At 45.0% G+C, this 19997-nt stretch overlaps 1 protein-coding gene across 2 annotated transcripts in view; it reads left to right on the top strand.

The window, feature by feature from the left end:
* LOC118770406 (calcium/calmodulin-dependent protein kinase type 1D-like) overlaps positions 1 to 19997 on the top strand; it is an 87634-nt gene that overhangs the window by 46073 nt on the left and 21564 nt on the right. For both annotated transcript variants that reach the window (XM_036518053.1, XM_036518052.1), the window contains exons 3-5: positions 5953 to 6027; positions 17916 to 18054; positions 19285 to 19411. In XM_036518053.1, coding sequence (XP_036373946.1) covers positions 5953 to 6027; positions 17916 to 18054; positions 19285 to 19411 — 341 coding nt within the window. The remainder of the gene's footprint in view (positions 1 to 5952; positions 6028 to 17915; positions 18055 to 19284; positions 19412 to 19997) is intronic.

Below are 19997 nucleotides of genomic sequence, written 5' to 3'. Positions count from 1 at the left end.
GCTTCGTGTTCTTTCTGCCCACTGCGACTGTTCCAAGGTCAGCTTACCAGCCCATAATTCTAAACCAACCACTTTGTGTAAAAGGTGGATGCCGATCCAAGATAAGCGCTTGGGTGGCAAGTATCTATATGTTCAAGTCCAGTCATTGTTGGCGCTAAAAGAGGGGACAGAATGTCTGTAATCTAGTGAGGGATTGTGGGTAGTAGCTCAGCTGTTTGCTCCCCTTTATGCAGAGTGCTGGCTGTGCATCTCAGGTCCATCTCTCTCTCTCTCTCTCTCTCTCTAGCTCTCTCTCTCTCTCCCTCCCTCTCAACATCCCCCTCCTTTTCTGCCTCCCTCCTTTCTCCTCTCTTTTTCTCCCTTTCCACCTCTCACTGCCTCTCTCTCTCTCTCCTTCCCCCTCTACCTCCCTCCCGCTCTCCTCTCTCCTCTATATGATTCCCTCTCTCCCTTTCTTCCTCTCTCTCATCCTTCTCTCCTCTCTCATTCCCTCTGTCCTTTTCTCCATCTCTCCATCCCTCTCTTGTCTGTCTCTCCCTCTCTCTCCTCCCTCTGTCCCTGTATCTCATCTCCCTCTCTCCTTCCTCTGCCTGCTTTAATTAACGGAGGGGGTGGAAGACCAAGGGGAGGGACGCGTTGTGGCACAGTCTCGGTCCACACGCTCCGGGAGGAGGCAGAGACTCACTCCCGTTGCGGCGTGCTGCGGCCCCTCACCTTTCTAACTGCAATCTCTCATTCACTGAGCACGCCATTCCAGCACCGAGCCCCGCCGACTCTGATGAACGGCTTTAATCTTCACTTTCACCTCTTGCACGGTTCTTTTTCCGTGTGATTTCTTTTTTCCTGTTGCTGCTTCCAGGAACGCATAGAGCCGTCCTCTGGGTCACCTTCTCAGCAAATGGAGGTTTACAGAATGTGGCTGCAGAAGGTGGTTTGGAAAATGAAAGTTTCTTTGGTGTGGCTGCACAGTGCCCTGGAGAAAAGTGAACAAGGGCTCTGGTGTGCTCTGGTGTGCTGAACATCAGTCTGTATTAAGTCATTTAAAGTTGCCCCTAACACACAAATACAATTATTACAAAGTGCTAATGCCCCTAAAACTGTGGCACACGGAGGGGTCTCCCCTGATTCTGGATTGCGTGCCAAGCACCGAAATTAATTATTTCATAAATCCCATAATTTATGTGATCTGACATAACTGACAACATCACAAGTGACAGCCGAGGACTGCCCTTAACCCCGGCATTCGGACTGTTGTCTAGCAAACAAATGAAGCAGGGTATATTTTTGTACATCGTTAATTAGCGAACAAAGACACTAAGTGACTAAGAAACAAAAACGAGTGTACACAATAGCCCTCCAGGAGTCACACTGTCCCCCGGAACTAAAGTAGCTCACCATGTATCTGCCTGTTTCAGATCCACAGTGGCTTGAGGACAGCTCAGTAGAAATATTACTGTCATATAAAATTCTACCCTGGAAGTGAGCCTTGGTAATTCAGACAAAGCACAACAGGGTAAATATTATTGCCAAACAGCAACAATAAAACAATGCTAAAACAATACTTGAATGTTATTTATGATATGATGTGATATTTATAAGCCCTCTCCCCGGTTAATTTCATTGTGAGTTGCTCGGTGCTCGGAGACAGCGCCGTGGTCACATTGATCGGCAACTGTCACTCATGCTGAGCAAATACATGCTTTATGTCTCCATACGCATTTAACATAAAGCCGTTGCCATGGTGAGGCATGGGGAGTCAACGGTGTCATCTGCGAGGGAGGGAGACATAGACAGAGAGAGAGAATCAAATGCTGGGTTTTCCCATTCATCTCTCAGTTATCTCTCTCAGTTATGGACCTTATGACACAGCTATGTCTTTTAACGCTGAACACATTGATTTTGCAAGGCGCTGTTTGTGCAGAGGCTGTGTGCAAAATATATTTTAGTACATACACAGTATTCATGCAGATACACACACACACACACACACACACACACACACACACACACATACACACTCATTCACTCACATCCACAAACACATGTACTCACACACTGTCTCTTGGGCTCTGGGCTCTGGGCTCTGAGGAAACCAATCAGCATTGTTGGGAAAGAAGCTACCAGAGGGCTTCATGAATGGCCATCGACAAACATTTTACTATTTGAATGGTTTTATTATAAATGCAACCTTTTAGGATTGAACACAGGGTGTGGAATATGTAACTCTTTTTGTTGTTTCACACCCACCAGTGTTAATATTCTAAACACAGTGGCACTCCGCAACAAAATGTGACATCTGTTTTTGACACAATCTACACTTTGACCTGTGTGTAATTTTATTTGCAAATACATTCACTCACAGTTTAATTTCAAAGAAAGATGCATGAATGGTGGGGGCTATGAGAGTTTAAGTGGTGGCTAGTTAGTGGAGAATGATTGATGATTCCGTAATCGGCTTATTATGACTGAGCACCGTTTCACGTCTTGATCTTGGGAGGGAGTCCATGGAGAAACTGCCTCTTTAGACAAACATTTTTCAACAGATCACAACTTCAAATGACACAAACATGTGTGTCTGTTTTCGTTGGTGTTGTGAATGCACTGCTGCTGCAGTCTTTTCTGGCCCACAAACCTGTCTGTGATATTTTAGAGCCCTTTTGTGTTAGCACTGACACCTGTGTTTAGAATAGCCTCAATTAATCACAAGCTCTTTCCTTTCAATAATGCTAAAAGGAGCAATTGGAATGTCTGAATGTCTGTCATCCAGCAAGGGATTGTGGGTAGTGGTTCAGCTGTTCATTCCCCTTATGCACAGCACTGACTGTTCAACAGATCATAAATTTTTTTGAACTGTGCCTTGAATATAATCTGGCCTCTCCTCAAAACCAATATAGTCAAGTGGAACTGACTAAATTTGTCCATGTGTTGTGAACCACAGATAGATAGCCATCCATAGACAGATGATCGTCTCTGTGAGTTAGCCTTACATTTACAGTCCCCATTCACCACTGTGATCAGTCCTTGACAATTCCATCAAAAGCATCAGCGGTCCAAGTTTGTTCAGGGGTGTGTGTCCCTGCCGTGTGTGGCTTGTAGGATGGTGACATCATTGATTTATGAGAGCCATGGCTAATGTTACAGTTTTCAAAGGTCAGCTTCCTTTTTGTCACCTTTCAGAGCTGCCAAACTGGTGAGGTCTTCCATTTGTGGTGATAAAGTGCCCTGCGTCACCTCTTTTAAATGTTCCTGAAACTCAGTGGAGGCACAAGATTCTCAAAAGCTTCTGGTTTATGGTCATTAATGAAAAAACCAACAAAAACGTTCGCTCACCTGGATCTCATCGTTCTCATATGCAAGCCTCTGGTTGCTGTGGAAACCGCTTGCCATGAGACTTGCTGCGAGGTGACACCCTTGGATATAGAATTACAGGGCCTTCTATCTGGCATGTGTCTCAGACAACAGTCCAAAATGGCTACCTGAATATACTGAGGGCCTGCCTCTGAGCTGTCTGTCGAACCTCCTCAACCCCATGTCCCTTCTCTCCCAAACAGCACTTTTGAGTCTTTTTCTAAAGCTTTCGGTTTAGGAAATACAGAGTGCTGTTCACATTCTGACTGGCACAGTGCAGTTTGGAAATTCGAAAGAGCAGAACTCACAGTGCTCTTACAATGGTGGATAAGACATTGTAGTCTTAGCTGGGAATTTGCCAGCTTCAGTTCTGTGCTGTACTCTTCCGCCTGACTGTTGAATGGGAGAAAGGTCCTAAAATCCTCTGCGCATCGTGATGAACAGTTTGTATGAGTGCATCAGTGGTGTTTCCCCCAGCCTTTATGGGGCCCTATGCAGAATTTGATTTGGGGGCCCTCCACGACCTTGGCGCTGCCAATACTATTGACTGTTGTTAACATCTATTGCGTGTTTGTATGATTACCAGTGACATAATATAATTATGACTATCAAGCGATTTAAAAAAATAATCTAACTAATTACATGCCTTGTGATAAATTAATTGAAATTAATCGCATATATCAATATTTGCCGTGCGAAGCATTTAAAAATATTTCAGTTCAAATGGATTTTGGTAGGTGACTGCATCAATGATAACAGACATTATAAACTTTAAAGGTCAACATCTCTTTTTTCACTGTTCATATGCAATGGTGGCCATAATAATCAAAAATATTACCTAATGAATTGAGGAAATTAAAAAAAAATCAGAAATGTCTAAGCAAGAACAATGATGGAAATAAGTCCATAAGTTTCTCATTTTATCCTTGACAAGGATTGTCAATGTGTCATATTTTAAATGCCAAAAAAACTAAACTAAAATTAGTTAGGCAACATAGACCAACAGTAATATATGGTGTATATATATAGTATATAATGTGGATACATTTCCATGTATGATATAAAAGAACCTAGCTAGCTTGCAGTTGGGTATGATAAACAATAGCTAGCTAGCAAGCCTACGTATATCTAGCCCGTCCATGTACGCTAGAAAGTGGTGTAGTGGGTGTAAAGGCAGGGGGGGTTAGGTTTTGTCAAAATTACACATATAAACACTACATACATAGAAAGAGACCTGTTGCTATTTACAAGAAACAATTTTATTTGTGTTTTAATTGTAAGGTACACCATCTGAACTGGATCGTACTGAATAACCTCTCATGTGGGATCTGTATTTGGGGATTGCCCCCTCCCATCCCCACAACCTTAGCTAGCTATAAAAATAAAAGGAAAATGCTTGAGAGTAACACCATTACAAGCTAACGTCATTATACACTTATATTCAATTCCAAATTTGGCTTTGAAATGTTTCGTAGGCCTACTATTATTGATACTCATATATATATTTACATTTATTCATTTAGCAGACGCTTTTATCCAAAGCGACTTACATAGGTTACAGTTCTTTACAACATTATCCATTTATACAGCTGGATATTTACTGAGGCAACTATGGGTTAAGTACCTTGCCCAAGGGTATAGCAGCAGTGTCCCAGCGGGGATCGAACCGGCAACCTTTCGGTTACGAGTCCTGCTCCTTAACCACTATACACTGCCGCCCTATATATGAAATATATATATATATATATATATATATATATATATATATATATATATATATATATATATATATATATATATATATATATATATATATATATATATATATATATATATATATATATATATGAGATATTCAGTATAACAGCACTCCCTCTCGTGTGCACAGTGACGTATGGGATCAAGGGGCATCATAAAGTTCGATTAATCTGCGTTAATTTTTTTGATGCCTTATTTTTTACATAATTAATTGATCGAAATTAACATGTTATTTTGACAACCTTAAATATATCACAAAAAACATTTCAAGCTCTCTTGGGGGCCCCCTGGTGGCCACGGGCGGCGCCCTAAGCAGCCACTTAGTTTGCTTATGCATCGGGCCGGCCCTGGTTTCCCGCTTCAATAGTCTCGTGGGCACATTATCGATTATGACACTGTATAAGAATACAGCGAGGAGGTTCTCTTTTAAGGCTATTTGTGGGCTGACCTCTGCATACTTTTCCCTCAAACCTCTCGGGTTGCTGTGATAGTTCACTCGCCTAAGCACCCCCAGTCCCTCTGCAAGCATTTAACTAATCAATTAATCTGCATGGTAATAATTTACAATTACTGGTAATGGGTTCTAAGGTGACATTCATTCTCACATTGCTAGCAGCTAATATAAGCGCAGAACAGTATGCTTAAACCAGAGTGCCAGAGAACGCAGAAACAATCCTTGCAAAATGTGTTCGGTTCATAGCTACAGTAACTGTCCAATCACCGTATGCACAATGATGGCTCAAAGATATCAGGGTAAAAAAAGTGCACTTAGGAGTCTTCCAGTGGTGTTTATAAATGTAGAACATTGACTTTACTGATGTCGGCCTGTTTCTTTCTCTCCCGCAGAATAAAACATGAAAACATTGTTGCCCTGGAGGACATTTACGAGAGTTCCAACCACCTGTACCTGATCATGCAGCTGTAAGTACCTGAGTGTCAACTGCGACTGTCTGTGTGTCTGTCACTGTACCTGTTAGAATTACACACACACACACACACACACACACACACACACGTACATACGCATAGCTGTTTCTCTAACTCATAGTCCCCAGTCTGAAGGAGTATAGCTTGTAACCCAAAGGGACCCTACTGTTTTACATTTGAGGAAGGGGGAACTAAACCTGAATAGCTTCAGTAAGCTGTATAAATGAATAATACACATTTCAAGTGTAAGCTGTGTAAATCTCCATGGATGTGGTGTAATAACTGTCAGGGTCCCAAATAAATATACCATGGTGATGATTTTTACAAAACCACCTCATTACCACACCATTGTCAAAGTTACCTCATCAATCAGATTAATTAGTTCTGTGCGGAGATTAGGGAGTCACACAGTGGGGTAAAAATATGGCATAGAGCCCCCTGGTGTCAAGAAAGGGAACATAATACATCGTGGGGAATGGAAGTCATAAACATTTCTGCAATGTTGCTGTGAACCTGCAGCCACGCTTGTGCATTTCTAAATCATCACGCAAACATCAGCCCTTCCTACCTCCAGGGTGCACCGTGTCATGCCTGTGCACCACCTGAAGCTAGCAATCACAGTTGTTGGTTAAACACTAAGTGAAATGGAAGACTCTGGATACAGCTTTACTCTCCCTAGCCTCAATGACTCTGTGTGAAATATTGCCACTGATGATATATCAATGCTATGGGTCAGAATCTCTCTACAATAAATGCATGAATATAAATCAGTAATAATGTGCTCAGTATGGGCTATTCTGGGCTGAATTCCATCAGAATGCTGCAGAGATCCAGTGACAAAAAGCACTATATTCTGACCATGATCAGTTAGAGTCATTTCTGGATAACATAACATCCTGTAGAGTCACATGACACATACAGCACGAGAGGTGTCCTGAAGTCACATGACGCTATCGGCAGGCTTAAAGGCGACATTCACAACGTAACTGCAATTTCGAATCAACAATGCACATACTTTTTCAATTTTACCGAAGTTTTAAAACAACAGTCTCCACTCCACCGAGTCTGTTATTTTAGGACAGAAGGAAAGTGAAATGAAAACAGCATGAATTATTCATCTGGAGGGCTGTCCCACAGGACAGTTTTCAAGTTGCTGAATCATTTTGAGCATGAGCACCCATTTTTTCGTTTCTGTTCCAATTTTTCAAAAAATGTTTTGTCCTTAATCTGCAGAAAAAGGGCTTCTTTCATATCTTTAGCACTGCCATTCAGCCATAGTGATGGTTTGTCAGTAATCAGTGGGCTTGTGTCTTAGTTTTGTGCCTTGTTGTCATGTTGGCTGGAATCTCCCTCATGCTAGACCAGCCGGAGGGACTCACTTTAGGCTGATGGAGTCTTTATGGGAATGAGTCACACCTGTCACAGGTGTGTGCGTTTGATTCCGTGAAGCGCAGTCGCACCATCTGTTCACTCCCAGGGGTTAACTCCCAACATGCAACACGACAGCCCCCTCTCCCTCCCCCTCCTCTCCCACAAGCATATGTTTCTGCTGTACTCTCCAGAATACTCAGAAAGATAATACCCCAGATTGTTTTTATTGAATTAGTTTCTGTTAGATCTTTTTTTCCCCATTGTTATTCCCTGATGAAAATCTATTGTCACGTGGAGTCAATGCGGAGAAATTCTGCCTTCCCGCTGACGTTGTTTGCAGAATGTTTATTACATCATCATTAAGGGACAATGTGCCCGGTGGCCCCAATGGTCGGATTGTACTGAAACAATCTTACAGTGTTGCAATGTACTGTTGCAGTATGCTCAGTAAAGGCAAATCGGATAAGCTTTGCAATCTGTAAGTCTGCAGTGTGTGAGAGAGGGTCCGCAGCACAGCCGATGCATGACGATCCTTCAGCGTTGTCAGAGCGCGGCAAGGGCCCAATGTCGCGGCCGGCCCCGTGGCTGGAAAGGATCAGGACATGAATACTGAGTCTGTCCTCTGCCCGCACGCCCACGTCCACGGCATGACTGAGTCACTGGGGGGGGGGGGGGGGGGGGCGAGCTTGGGAAGCAGCTCGATTATTAATCCCCCCGTATCACCGAAGACGGAGATGTGTGCTCCTGGCTGCACCTGACCGGGCAGAGCGAGCGTGCGGACGCTCTCTCAAATTCGCTGCGAGGGTTCGCTGCTGTTCGACTTTCCCGCACACAAATGGTCGGTTTTTCTCCCAGGGGTAGACCTTGTGAGGGAAACGGAGGATGAGTACAATGTGTGATGTACAGAATGCTGCGGCAATGCAAATATTGTTTTTGTCATGTCAATAAGGCAAACCAAATAGAAACTGAAAAACCGAGAGAGAGAGAGAGAGAGAGAGAGAGAAATAGAGGAAATGGAGACAGGAAAAGGAAAGAGTGAAACAAGAGCAAAAAAGAGAGACAAGGAGAGAGACAGAGAAGAGAGACAAGAGAAAGAGTGAAAGAGATAGAGAGAGACAGGGAGTGAGAGAGGTGGACCTGAGATGGACAGTCAGTGCTGTGCATAAGGGAAATGAACAGCTGAACCACTACCCGCAACCCTTGCTGGATGACAGACATTCAGACATTCCAATATCTCCTTTTAGCATTATTGAAAGGAAAGAGCTTGTGATTAATTGAGGCTATTAGAAACACAGGTGTCAGTGCTAACACAAAAGGGCTATAATCGCACAGGCAGGTTTGTGGGCCAGAAAAGAGTTAGCGGTAGCAGTGCGTTCACCCTCCAGCTCCCCTCTCCCCACAATCAGTACTCACTGTCATAGATCACTGGTTACTGTCACACAACACCAACAAAAACAGACACACATGTTTGTGTCATTTGAAGTTTAAGGTAACCCCAAGGCTTTTGAGGTGAACATCTGGTGACTTTGAGGTAATGTCAAGCGGAGGTGTGTGCAAATCTACAGGGAATCCATTACCAAACATCAGACAAATAAGAGACTGTTGTGAGAAGTTATGTTTTGTGAGGGAAAACCCGATCCTATTGGCTATAGGCCTTGCGATGTTGGGCAACAGTGTTTCACGCACATCTAGACACCATGATCGATGAATGTGCTGGATGTCATAAGGCAATTCTGTGAGATTCTGTGAGATGAATGAGCGAGGGTAACGAGAAGCCGTGGTGCGGATGTGAAAAGCACATTCAGCGGCTTCCCTTTTATTTCTGCGGTGAGTCATGGAGCTCAGGTTAACAGCGGCGCTTGACTGGTGAGAGGGAAATGGCACTCCCGCGCGACAAGGCTCATTTTGTCTCCCTGTCCATTATTTCCAGCCTTCCGGTGATCTTGAAAAACTGCTATACTTAAAGTGTCATGCTTTTAAACTGTCACTATATGCATAAGAGAGAAGATGGGGGTGAATCGTGTTTGAAGTAGTGTGTCCAACATAGCCTTTGTGTTTGAAATAGATAAACCAACTCTTTGACTAACCGTTATTAACATCCCTTGTGCGGTTTTCCTAACGTATCGGGTATGTCTTATAATGGGCGTGGACCGAAAGAAACTGTGTCCTTAAATCAAGAGACTGGTCCTGATAAGCGTGCCAAATGTAAGAGGAACGAATGAGCGCTGTCAAACGCGGGGATGTGAATAACAGCGTGCCACTCTTTTTGCTTTCTCTGGAATTTTCCCTCTAATAGGATGCAGCAACTTCTTTTCCCTCTGTAAGGTTGTTAAGGTATTGCGACATTAATCAGTATGAAGCACTCCCCTGAGCATTCTGCGCAGAACATCGGGATAAATGTCCAACGCAGTCTGGAAATGATCTCACCGCAGAAAGCGGTGGAGAGAGGGGCATTAGGAAATTAACTCAGATTTAGCTACAGTAGGAGCGGGATTTGAACCGGGTCCCGGCGCTGGTAAGGAGCTCTTTGTCTCCCGTTCTTTTGTGATTCAGATTACAGCCGCAGTGCCGCGCTGTGCGAGATGGATGGCCTTCTTTCCATTGGAGCGGTTCCGGCCGGCTGTTGCAAGCCAGCGTCGATATCACCGTCTAAGCCGTTAACCGCAGCTCATATTTTGGGGGGGTCTTTTATGAAAGTGTTGTGAGACGTTAAGCATTTCGTTCATTCCTTGGAGGAGTACGATTTAGGGAGATTTTATTCGTGCCTTTATTAAAGAGACAACAGAGAATCGTGAATAGACCAATACTATGTGCGTATTCATCTGAAGGAAGGACCCATTTTAATGTGCTAATGATCGTACTCGTATGATTTCTGTCACACTCAGTGAGCACCCTTTTGTGCACCGATAACTCGTGGTTCAATACTGCGCAAGGCATCCTCTCAAAAGGGTAATCAAAAACTCGCACAAACGAATCTGCGGACTTTATGGTCAGTGCGGATGGCCATTTTACTCACCTTATCTGCGGCTTTCATGACACAGGTTCAATTCATTGTTAGCGTCAGAGTTGCCAGGGTAGGTGCGCTTGGTCTATAGGCTACACGCGCTGTACAGTCGTGGCGCTCCTCTTACAAAAAATGACATCCGTGCAAGACCATTTGTTTGTTTTGAGTTGCGCGTTCTTAAAATTGTTAACACGTCTAAGTAATTATTTTCTTTATTCTTAATAAACGCCTTTAGCTGGAACAGAACGCTTTTGAATGTTTCAATGGATTGTGTGCTTAGGCTATATAATCCTTTATCAAGTAATATAAAAATTAATATTTTAGTGTGATTGGCGCGGTGTAGGCTTCAGAGTACTCCTGCAATCACCGGTGCCTTGTCGGGTTTCATTTTCCTGTCTAGTCTTTTAGAAATTTAGCAAAGGCATTGGAATTCCAAATTTTTGAGCAGCGCAATATCATCTTTAGACTAAAAATGCAGCGTTTTTCATCTGTAAAAAGCTTTTCTTTATCCTGCCATGCCGGCTGGCATCCAGGCATTTACCAAAACTGTAAAACTTTTTTTTCCCTCAGTATTTTTATGTGCCAGGTGCTTTGATAATTAACACGAAATACAAGTTCACTTTATTACAATTCTAAACGTGTTTTCCACTTATTATGTGCAACTACACTCTTATAACACTGTGAGCAAGGCCAAAGTGATTCTTACAAGCAGATGGCATGGTTCTTACAAGCGGAGTGCTGTTTAAACAGGGTAAAGTGATTCCGTCTTAGCATGGTGATCACTTTCTGCGGTTGATTCTTGTGTCAGTAATACTTACGAACGCAGTGCGCTGTGTTATTATATACAAAGTGCACTCTGCTCACTTTGGAAATATCATCGTCACATGGAGAGATAAGGGGTGTTTTACTTAGAGTGGACAGGCTCCGGGGCGACGCACACTGACTGGAGATCGGCTAATTACGGCCGTCTTACGCAAGACGTTATGCAATGCTGATGAGAAGCGACAGATTTTTCCTGTCATTAAAGCAGTTTGGCCATTTAAGCGTCTGTGTCCTGCAAACGCTACATGGTAACAAGGCACCGGATTTGATTATGCCATTCCCTGTCAGGCAGACCGACACACGACATTCGCGTACCGTTGGCTGCGGCTACAGTGCGGCAAGCGTAATGGTGTTGGCCCAACATAAGTGCAATGTTGTGAGAACGTTAGGCCTATGTCGCCGGGGTGCTGAAGGGCTGCCTCATTACATCGTTACATTGACAGAACTCGGGTCTCCCTCGTTAGAATGCTTCTTTAAACTGGAAATGAAATTAGAAGCAATGTGGAAATCCTATCAGATTAAAAACTAGCATTCGACTCACGCACACTGCCAGCTTCGTTCTCCCGGAGGCTGCGCGTGTCTCCACCAGCTTCGCATGTCGTGGCAGATCTCAGTTAATTTCTATGTCCCCGTTTTCTGGGGAAACTTAATCAGCGTGGTAGCGTGGAGGAGCCCTAGCTGGATCTCTCACTGCGTCCGTATCCATGAGCGGCCGGATCTCCGCCCTCTGCGTTAATGAGCGCGTCGTGTGCCGGCGTCGGAGATGAATACTGAAAGACCGCCGCTCCCCCGTGTTAGTACTTCACCAAACAGATTATGATGAGAAATCAGATGCCGCACGTTATCTGCTCCCTTTACGCCATCCAGTAACGACAGGAGAGGTTTGAGTAGCTATGAGTCAACCCATTGTTTGGCGTTTGACGTTCAGCGCAGCCGAAGAGATGCCCTCGGAAACGGTCCCTTTCATGTTTAAAACGCCAGACAACGTTGTCAAGGATCAGACTTGTGTATTATATGGGTCATAATACTATTTGTATTGATATTGCAATGCATTAATTTTTGATTAATTGAATTAGTGATCTGTTTAATACACCACAAACACAGTGATACAAGGATAGCAGTTTGGTGTAGTGGTAAGGAACTCGTAGCCCATAGATTACTTTATCGATCCCCAAGTAGGGCACTAATATCCTACCCTTTGGCAAGGCACTTAATCTCAATTTCCCCAGTAAATATTAAACTGTATACATAGATGTTAACATGTTAAAATAGTAAGCAATGCCAGTTGCTCTGGATAAGAGTGTCTATTTAGCAAAAGTAACGCAATGTGCTAATCTGTGAGGAACACATTCAGTTCATTGATGCAACAGTATCTGTGCCAGACCCAACACATGCTGCATACAGCATTCACACCCAGTAAACCTAGCTTAGAAAGTTGTGAGGGTAAAGGGGATCAGTGATGACATAGGACTGGCTGGTGATTAATCATTCTGATGGGAGCGGCCACCCGTTTGGGACAGGTGAAGTGGAACATCCCCTCAGGGTCCCCACCACCCATCTGTCTGCAGACAGCCCCAGGACTGAGCAGAGGGAGGGGCGGGATTTAGAACACCCACCCCTCCAGAGGCAGTGAATCTGATTGGTTGCCAGCCCCCAAATTGGGTGGGTCTCCAATGGAAGTACCTTCTGCACCTGCTAGTGAGTCATTGCCTTCCTGTTTGCTGCGGTCAGGGTGGCCTGCAATGTAGGGGGATCACAGAGGGACCTGCTGGTGTCACAGAAGTACCTGCTGGCCTTACAGAAGGCCCCCACGGCAACAGGGTGGCTCAAACACCCACCACAGTCTGGAACATGGACTGCTGCTCTAGGTCACAGACTGTAGAGCCCTGGTGGAGGTTGTTACATTGAAAACCACATTATCTGTATGCTCAGCAGACAGACACCTTTCCCTGACTTATTTTACATGTGTCTTTCACAACTTCTTTTTTTATTCAGCAGCAAATAAGCAACTGAATTGCTAGCGAGCCTAACACGGAGTCTGGATCAGTCGTGTTCCAGGAATTTGGACCCTTTGACCCTCTGGTGCTTTAGGCAGGCAACAGAGGCAATTTGTGTTTCCTCCACCGGAATAAATCTGTAAAACTGCCATTATTGTTTGTTTTGCAGATACCCCCATACAGAATATCTGACATAGTGTACCTTTCACACATGACCCCTTCTTAAAGCTGAGTGGCTGTGGCAAGCAGTGCCGGTCAGGAAGGTTGGGTAGCAGTGTATACTTGAGATTCAAACCTGCTGTATTCTGGTTAAGTGCCCTTTCAACAGACCCCAACAGTGGTGAGGACATTACATCTTTTTGTTAAGTCTGCTGTAGGCACTCGCAGTCCCATAGCACCTGATCCTGGATCAGAATAAAAAATGTACACTTAACTGTTGGAGTTAGGATTGGCTTGATGGACAAGCAAGTCTTAGATCTGCTGTCAAGAGCAGAAGGTACTCTGATAACCCAGTCCGGGTTGTGAATAGTGAATTCAGAAGGGTGGATTCCCACATGAAACATGAAGGCACTGGAATCTGTCATAGGTGTTTTCTTTTGCGATACCAGTGGTCTTTGTGCAAGCGTGCACAAAACTGTTAAAGAGGAAAATTAGAGCGGTGCACTCTATGTAAAAACAGAGTTCCACGTCTCATTTGCCACCTGATCATTTGTGTCAACATCGGCTCTCTCTGCTGTCATTACACATGACGGCCTTGTGTTTCATGTGGCATGAAATTCATGCATATGATTAACTGATGAAATTGAACCTGATTTCAGGAATCTGTGTTTCAGAAGAGGGAACCGTAAACCCAGTGAACTATTAAAGTTTCATTGTAATTAATGTGTTATTATTTTATTCAATTTTAGAGACCAGGTATCATTCCCTAAAAATTATATTGAGTTTATTGTACTTATTTATGCATTTATACTTGCTTCTTTGATTTTTTTTTGTGTTCAGAGGATGTGATTTATCCTTTGCCAACATGTTATGAATTGTTTATTTAATAAAATAAGGATTTGTCATCTTGCTATTGCAGTTATTGTTATTGATGTCTCTGCAGGGCATAGCTATTCACAAAACCTGGAACACACACTTCCTGTCTCCTCTGAGAGGGTGCTGTGCCTCTCTCCTCTTCTTTTCCAGTGCATAAACTGGATGGGATGAGCGCCCCCTTGTGGTGAAGCAAAAGTAGACTCATACACAAACATAAAACATACCATATAATATAAACTGCATGTAATAATAGTTACATATAATAATTGTACTATATTATTTGCATCTATAATATTTGACTGTCTAAGAAAAAAACAAAGAATAACATACTTAATGAAGTTGTAATTTTTAGATGAAGAAGCATTCCCTGTACTACATACAGCCTATGATGAGAAGGGACCTGTTCAGGTGCCCAGAGACTGGAATGAAGCACACCTGTGACATACTTAGCACCCAGAAATCGTAACAAAACATGACTGTAACTTCCCAGGCACCCAGAAACCCTAATGAAACGTGATGGTTACATGCTCAGCACCCAAAGACTGTAAAGAAACATGACTATGACATCCCTGGCACCCTGAGAGCATACTGAACCATGACCGCAACATCACTGGTACCCAAAGACCGGAATAAAATATGGCACTGAGATTGTGGCACTGAGATTGTGTTGAAGCACAACCGCAACCTCACCGGCACCCAGAGACCATAACGAAACATCATGACTGTAGCATCATCAGCAGCCATAGACCATACTGTAACAAGACCGCAACATCAATCGCACCCAGAGACTGTAAGGAAACATGACTGTGACATTTTCAGCTCCTAGAGACCGTAACAAGCCATGACTAACAACGTCCCTGTCACCCAGAGACCATAACGAAACACGCCTCCAAAAATCCCCCGCCGCTCGTTCCAATGGCCTCATGGGTCACTGGACCTCCTCCTCTCCTACCGCTGTGATGAAATGCCACGTAAACCCTACCCGCCGAGCACCGTGAGTGTCAGGCCTCTCCTCTGAACGATGGCGGGTAAAAAAAAAAAAAACAGCTTGCGAAAAACGCTCTCCCCTCCCTTCCCCAGCGCCGCGGTGATTCATGGCGGCGCTGTGGAGTGGCTGCTGCCGTTGGAGGAAGCTGCGTCCCGCTGGCTGGGAACACGGGCCTCCGTGTGGAGGAGAGAGGGGGGATTAACGGCCGCACGAGAGGCTCAGTCAGCGAGATCAGCTGCCATTATCTCACAGTAACCCAGGCTCGCCTGGCTCTATAAGGCTGCACAATGAACTATGAGTCAGCTCAGCAGTGAAAAGACCGCCTCACTTTCTCAGTGCTTAAAAAGCTACTTCACTTTTCGATTTAGGTTTTAAGTTGCCTGTGGCCTGCTGTTGAGCAGTTTTTTTTAGGGTAGTTTTGTAATGCATGTCTGCGGGGAATCTCAGTCTGTGATGAGGCCAGAGATTCTCCAGCGACATGCATTACAAAACTACCCTAAACTACCCCTTTGTGTCTCAGCTGGGTGTACGTCGGTTACGACGGCGGTCGGTGGGACCTTTCCAGTGTGCTCTCCCAGGCCTGTTTAGTGGGTGTGTGCCCCCTTCCTGTGTCCTACATTTGATCTAAGATCATTTCTGAAATGTGCGTACGTGTGATTCAGAGAAAATGAACGTATGCACAAAAAAAACGTGCATACGCCACTCTCCCAGATGTGAAATCTATAAATCACAAATGATCTTGAAATTGTGCGTAGCTGAATTATTTTAGACCTCCGCCTTGAAAACGCTCCCTAATCTGCTTGAATCAAAACGAAAATCCTTTACTTGATAATGGCGAACTGCAGGAAAATTTTCTTTAGCGAAGCCGAAATCAAGGTCCTGTTGGCGGAGGTACAGATGCGTGCAGGGACACTGTTTGGGAGCCTTTCCAGTGGCGTTACCACTAAAACCAAGTACGTGCCATCTATTAGCGCAGCTCTCAGCAAACGGTACCTGCTTATCAGCCACTCCTCATCATGCGCAAAGATGTCTGCCCGATCTGTAAAAACTCGTTCCCTTCTTATTGCGCGGTTGGCAATATCTTCGAGAAGTGCCAATGCTGCCATTCTTCCTCTTGCAAACCACTGCATTATTAGACATTTTATAGCCTATAGATTTATCGAAATGTTTTACACGTGTGGAACCATAATATGTATATTAAATAAAATTCCTTCAAGGATGTATCAATTCTGCTAATAGGGGTAGTTTTGGAAAACCAATGTGTGTTTTTGTTTTGTTTTCCACAAGTAGCCTAGGTTATGTTGGTTTAATTTATTGATAACTTTATTGTGCAAACCATCAAAGACATAGGAGAGAGTTTGATATTGGGGGGGGGCACAACTTGCTATGAATTTTATGTCCGTATACGTAATCCCAGTCCTTAAAGGAGCATATATCTTGATTGAAGAATAAAACAATATCAGGATGGCTTGGAATAAGAAGGTATGCGCGTGTAAACACCACTTAAGTGCTTTCAAAAAGAGCTGCACACCTCTGTTACTACTGAGCTCATCTGGACATAGGAGATGCACATCTGGGGCAGAGTTTGCCCAACATGAAGGTGTGTCACCCAACATTAGGATGTGTCTCATTAGGCCTATATATAAGAAGAGTTATTTTCCTAGTGGAAAATAACTCTCCCACTTTCTCATCAGGGGAACACAGCAGTGGGAGGGCCTGTTTAAAACATCAATCGCACCTGCCATTCATTGGACGTATGCGCCACGCCCCTCTGGTGAACCTGCTTGCCATGTCCACACCGCCGCTTACATCCTGCTAATCAGCGCCCCGCTGACTCCGGATTTGCCCTCCACAGTGCCCGCTCCAGCTCGCCCGTGAAGTCTCAGACGACCACTGTCCAAATTCTGCTTACAGGTTTACTCAGTCTTTAATGAAAAGCACCAGACATTACATTACAAAGCAGGAAGGGATGACTGATTGTGTGTGCTCAGGCTTCAGTAATGGTTATGCACTGGAGCGAAATGGAATACTCCACTGCTCACTGCTAATAAAAGAGGGAGAGGGAATTGGGCTGAAAAAGAATCCATCCCCGGCCTGTCAGTCTTCTACGGCTCTTTCAGAGCACTCCCTGTGTCTGCAAAGACTGTGTCACTGGCTGAGTTCCTGTAGCCTGTGCTGACTGTGTCACTGGCTGAACTCCTGTAGCCTGTGCTGACTGTGTCACAGGCTGAACTCCTGTAGCCTGTGCTGACTGTGTCCCTGGCTAAGTTCCTGCAGTCTGTGCTGACTGTGTCACTGGCTGAGTTCCTGTAGCCTGTGCTGACTGTGTCACTGGCTGAGTTCCTGTAGCCTGTGCTGACTGTGTCACTGGCTGAACTCCTGTAGCCTGTGCTGACTGTGTCACAGGCTGAACTCCTGTAGCCTGTGCTGACTGTGTCACAGGCTGAACTCCTGTAGCCTGTGCTGACTGTGTCCCTGGCTAAGTTCCTGCAGTCTGTGCTGACTGTGTCACTGGCTGAGTTCCTGTAGCCTGTGCTGACTGTGTCACTGGCTGAGTTCCTGTAGTCTGTGCTGACTGTGTCACAGGCAGAGCTCCTGTAGCCTGTATTCCTGTTCCTCAGTGTAAACTCTGTGTCTTTTTGTCCCCCTCTCTCCTGCTCTGCAGGGTGTCGGGAGGAGAGCTGTTCGACCGCATCGTGGAGAAGGGCTTCTACACAGAGAAGGATGCCAGCACACTCATCCGACAGGTCCTGGACGCAGTCAACTACCTCCACAAGATGGGCATCGTGCACAGAGACCTCAAGGTACCTCTCCCATTCATGTAGAGTCATATACACACTCACTCTCTCTGTCTCTCTCACTCTCTCTCTCATACACACACTAGTGTACACAAACACATACACATATACATAAACATACACATGCACACAAGCACATACACATACATGAACATGCTTACAGACATACATACACGTGCGCATGCACACACACGCACACACACACACACACACACACACACAAACACCTGTCTTCAGAAGATGAGACCTGGAAAGCACTTGCATTAAGAAGTGTAGTGTAGGTACAGTACTAACACCTCCACGTGGCCCCCTGTCCCAATGTGACAATCCCCTCACCTTGGCTTCCCCCTTCAAAGTCCTTTCTCACTCAAACCTACATCATCACCCAGAGAAACAGGCTAAGATGCATACCTGCATTCACACCGTAATCAAGTCAAATCTCCTATTCACACCTTTCTACGCGACAGCAACACAGTGAGATAAGTACGGCTTTCTGAACCCCGCTCTCACGAGCTCCGTCATACAGGAAGAGACCGGGAGCCTCGCTTTACACCCGTGGGGGACCGCACTTAAAAGTCAAGCTATTTACAGTGCCGAAAACGCTGATGTCGCTTTTCGTTTGAAACACGGACCTATGATTAATGCGAATCGTTCGTAGGACTTTTAAGCTGTAGCGCTCGCGTTTTACGGGTACGGCATTGTGATTTATGAAGCTGCAGAGATCGCACCGCGCGGAGGTACAGTGCGCGGCGAATATCAAACAAAGCAGCGAGCGCTAACCCGCAGCACTGAATCCGATTCATTCTCTCCGTGCGCTTTAGCAACAGGCGGCTTTAATGGTCAGGCCGTTGCGGGGGGAGCGTTTTTGAGTTGCGGACCTTTCCATCTGTAGTGCGTTTGTACATCTCCAAAGCGGTTGCTTTTTTTCTCGTTAAAAAAAAGAGACTGTGAAATAATTGGCTTGCTGCTACAGAATGTTTTTTAGCCCCGTGAAAGAGAGCGTTCAGGAGTGTAAAAGGTGTTGATTGCTTCTCTGATTAACACGATATTTTACCGCGACGGAGATCCTCCACGGTTTTAATGGCTCCCCGCCGTTCCGCCGTCCTTACCTTGCCTTTGTTAGAAAGGGTAAGAGAGAGAGAGTGTATGTGTGTGTATGTATGTGTATATGCAATTTGTGTCTGCGTATATGAGTATAGCATGTGTAACGCTATAGTGGTCTCTCTCCCTCCCCAGCCAGAGAACCTGCTCTACTTCAACCCCCAGGATGAGTCCAAGATCATGATCAGCGATTTTGGCCTGTCCAAGATGGAGGGCACAGGAGACGTCATGTCCACAGCCTGCGGGACACCGGGATACGTGGGTAAGGCACCCCCCCCCCCCACCCCCACCCCGTCGCATACAGACAGACATGCCAAATCCACTTCACCTCAGTCACCCCCAATCACTGTCCCAATGAATCCACTCACAGAGAACAGCTACTGGACACTGTGCAACCCCAGCCACTCGTGCATCAGCCAGATATAAAACAGAGATTCCTGGGAAGGAAGAATTCCTGGCTATATTTGGCTATTGTTCTCAGCAGATGTAATCAAGCTGCTAATTCCATATCAGTGACCCTCTCAGTGTCACTCCAGCTGAGGGAAGAGGGAGTGTATTGGGTATCAGCAGGCTCTGACCTGATATAACCCACCGGGGGCAGCTTTTGTGCAAGGAGACAGGATATTGGATATCACCAGACGCTGACCTGATATCACAAGTTGGAGGTGTGCTTTCGTAGAATGTTGGAAGTTTCCCAGCTGCGGCCTTTGCAGTTGTCGTTGATTGCAGCGGTGCGGTGTGGGATCGGTTTCCGTGGCAGAGGGCCCCTGTCACTGCGGGAGGGGGATTCGCTGGGTTAAATGAGATGATGGCACAGGGCTGGAAGAGGGAAGACACTGATTTTTGTA

This window comes from Megalops cyprinoides, chromosome 23 (assembly GCF_013368585.1).
Source record: "Megalops cyprinoides isolate fMegCyp1 chromosome 23, fMegCyp1.pri, whole genome shotgun sequence".
Taxonomy (NCBI): Eukaryota; Metazoa; Chordata; class Actinopteri; order Elopiformes; family Megalopidae; genus Megalops; species Megalops cyprinoides.
Note: the sequence above shows the minus strand (reverse complement) of the source record. Positions and strands in the feature narration are given on the sequence as shown.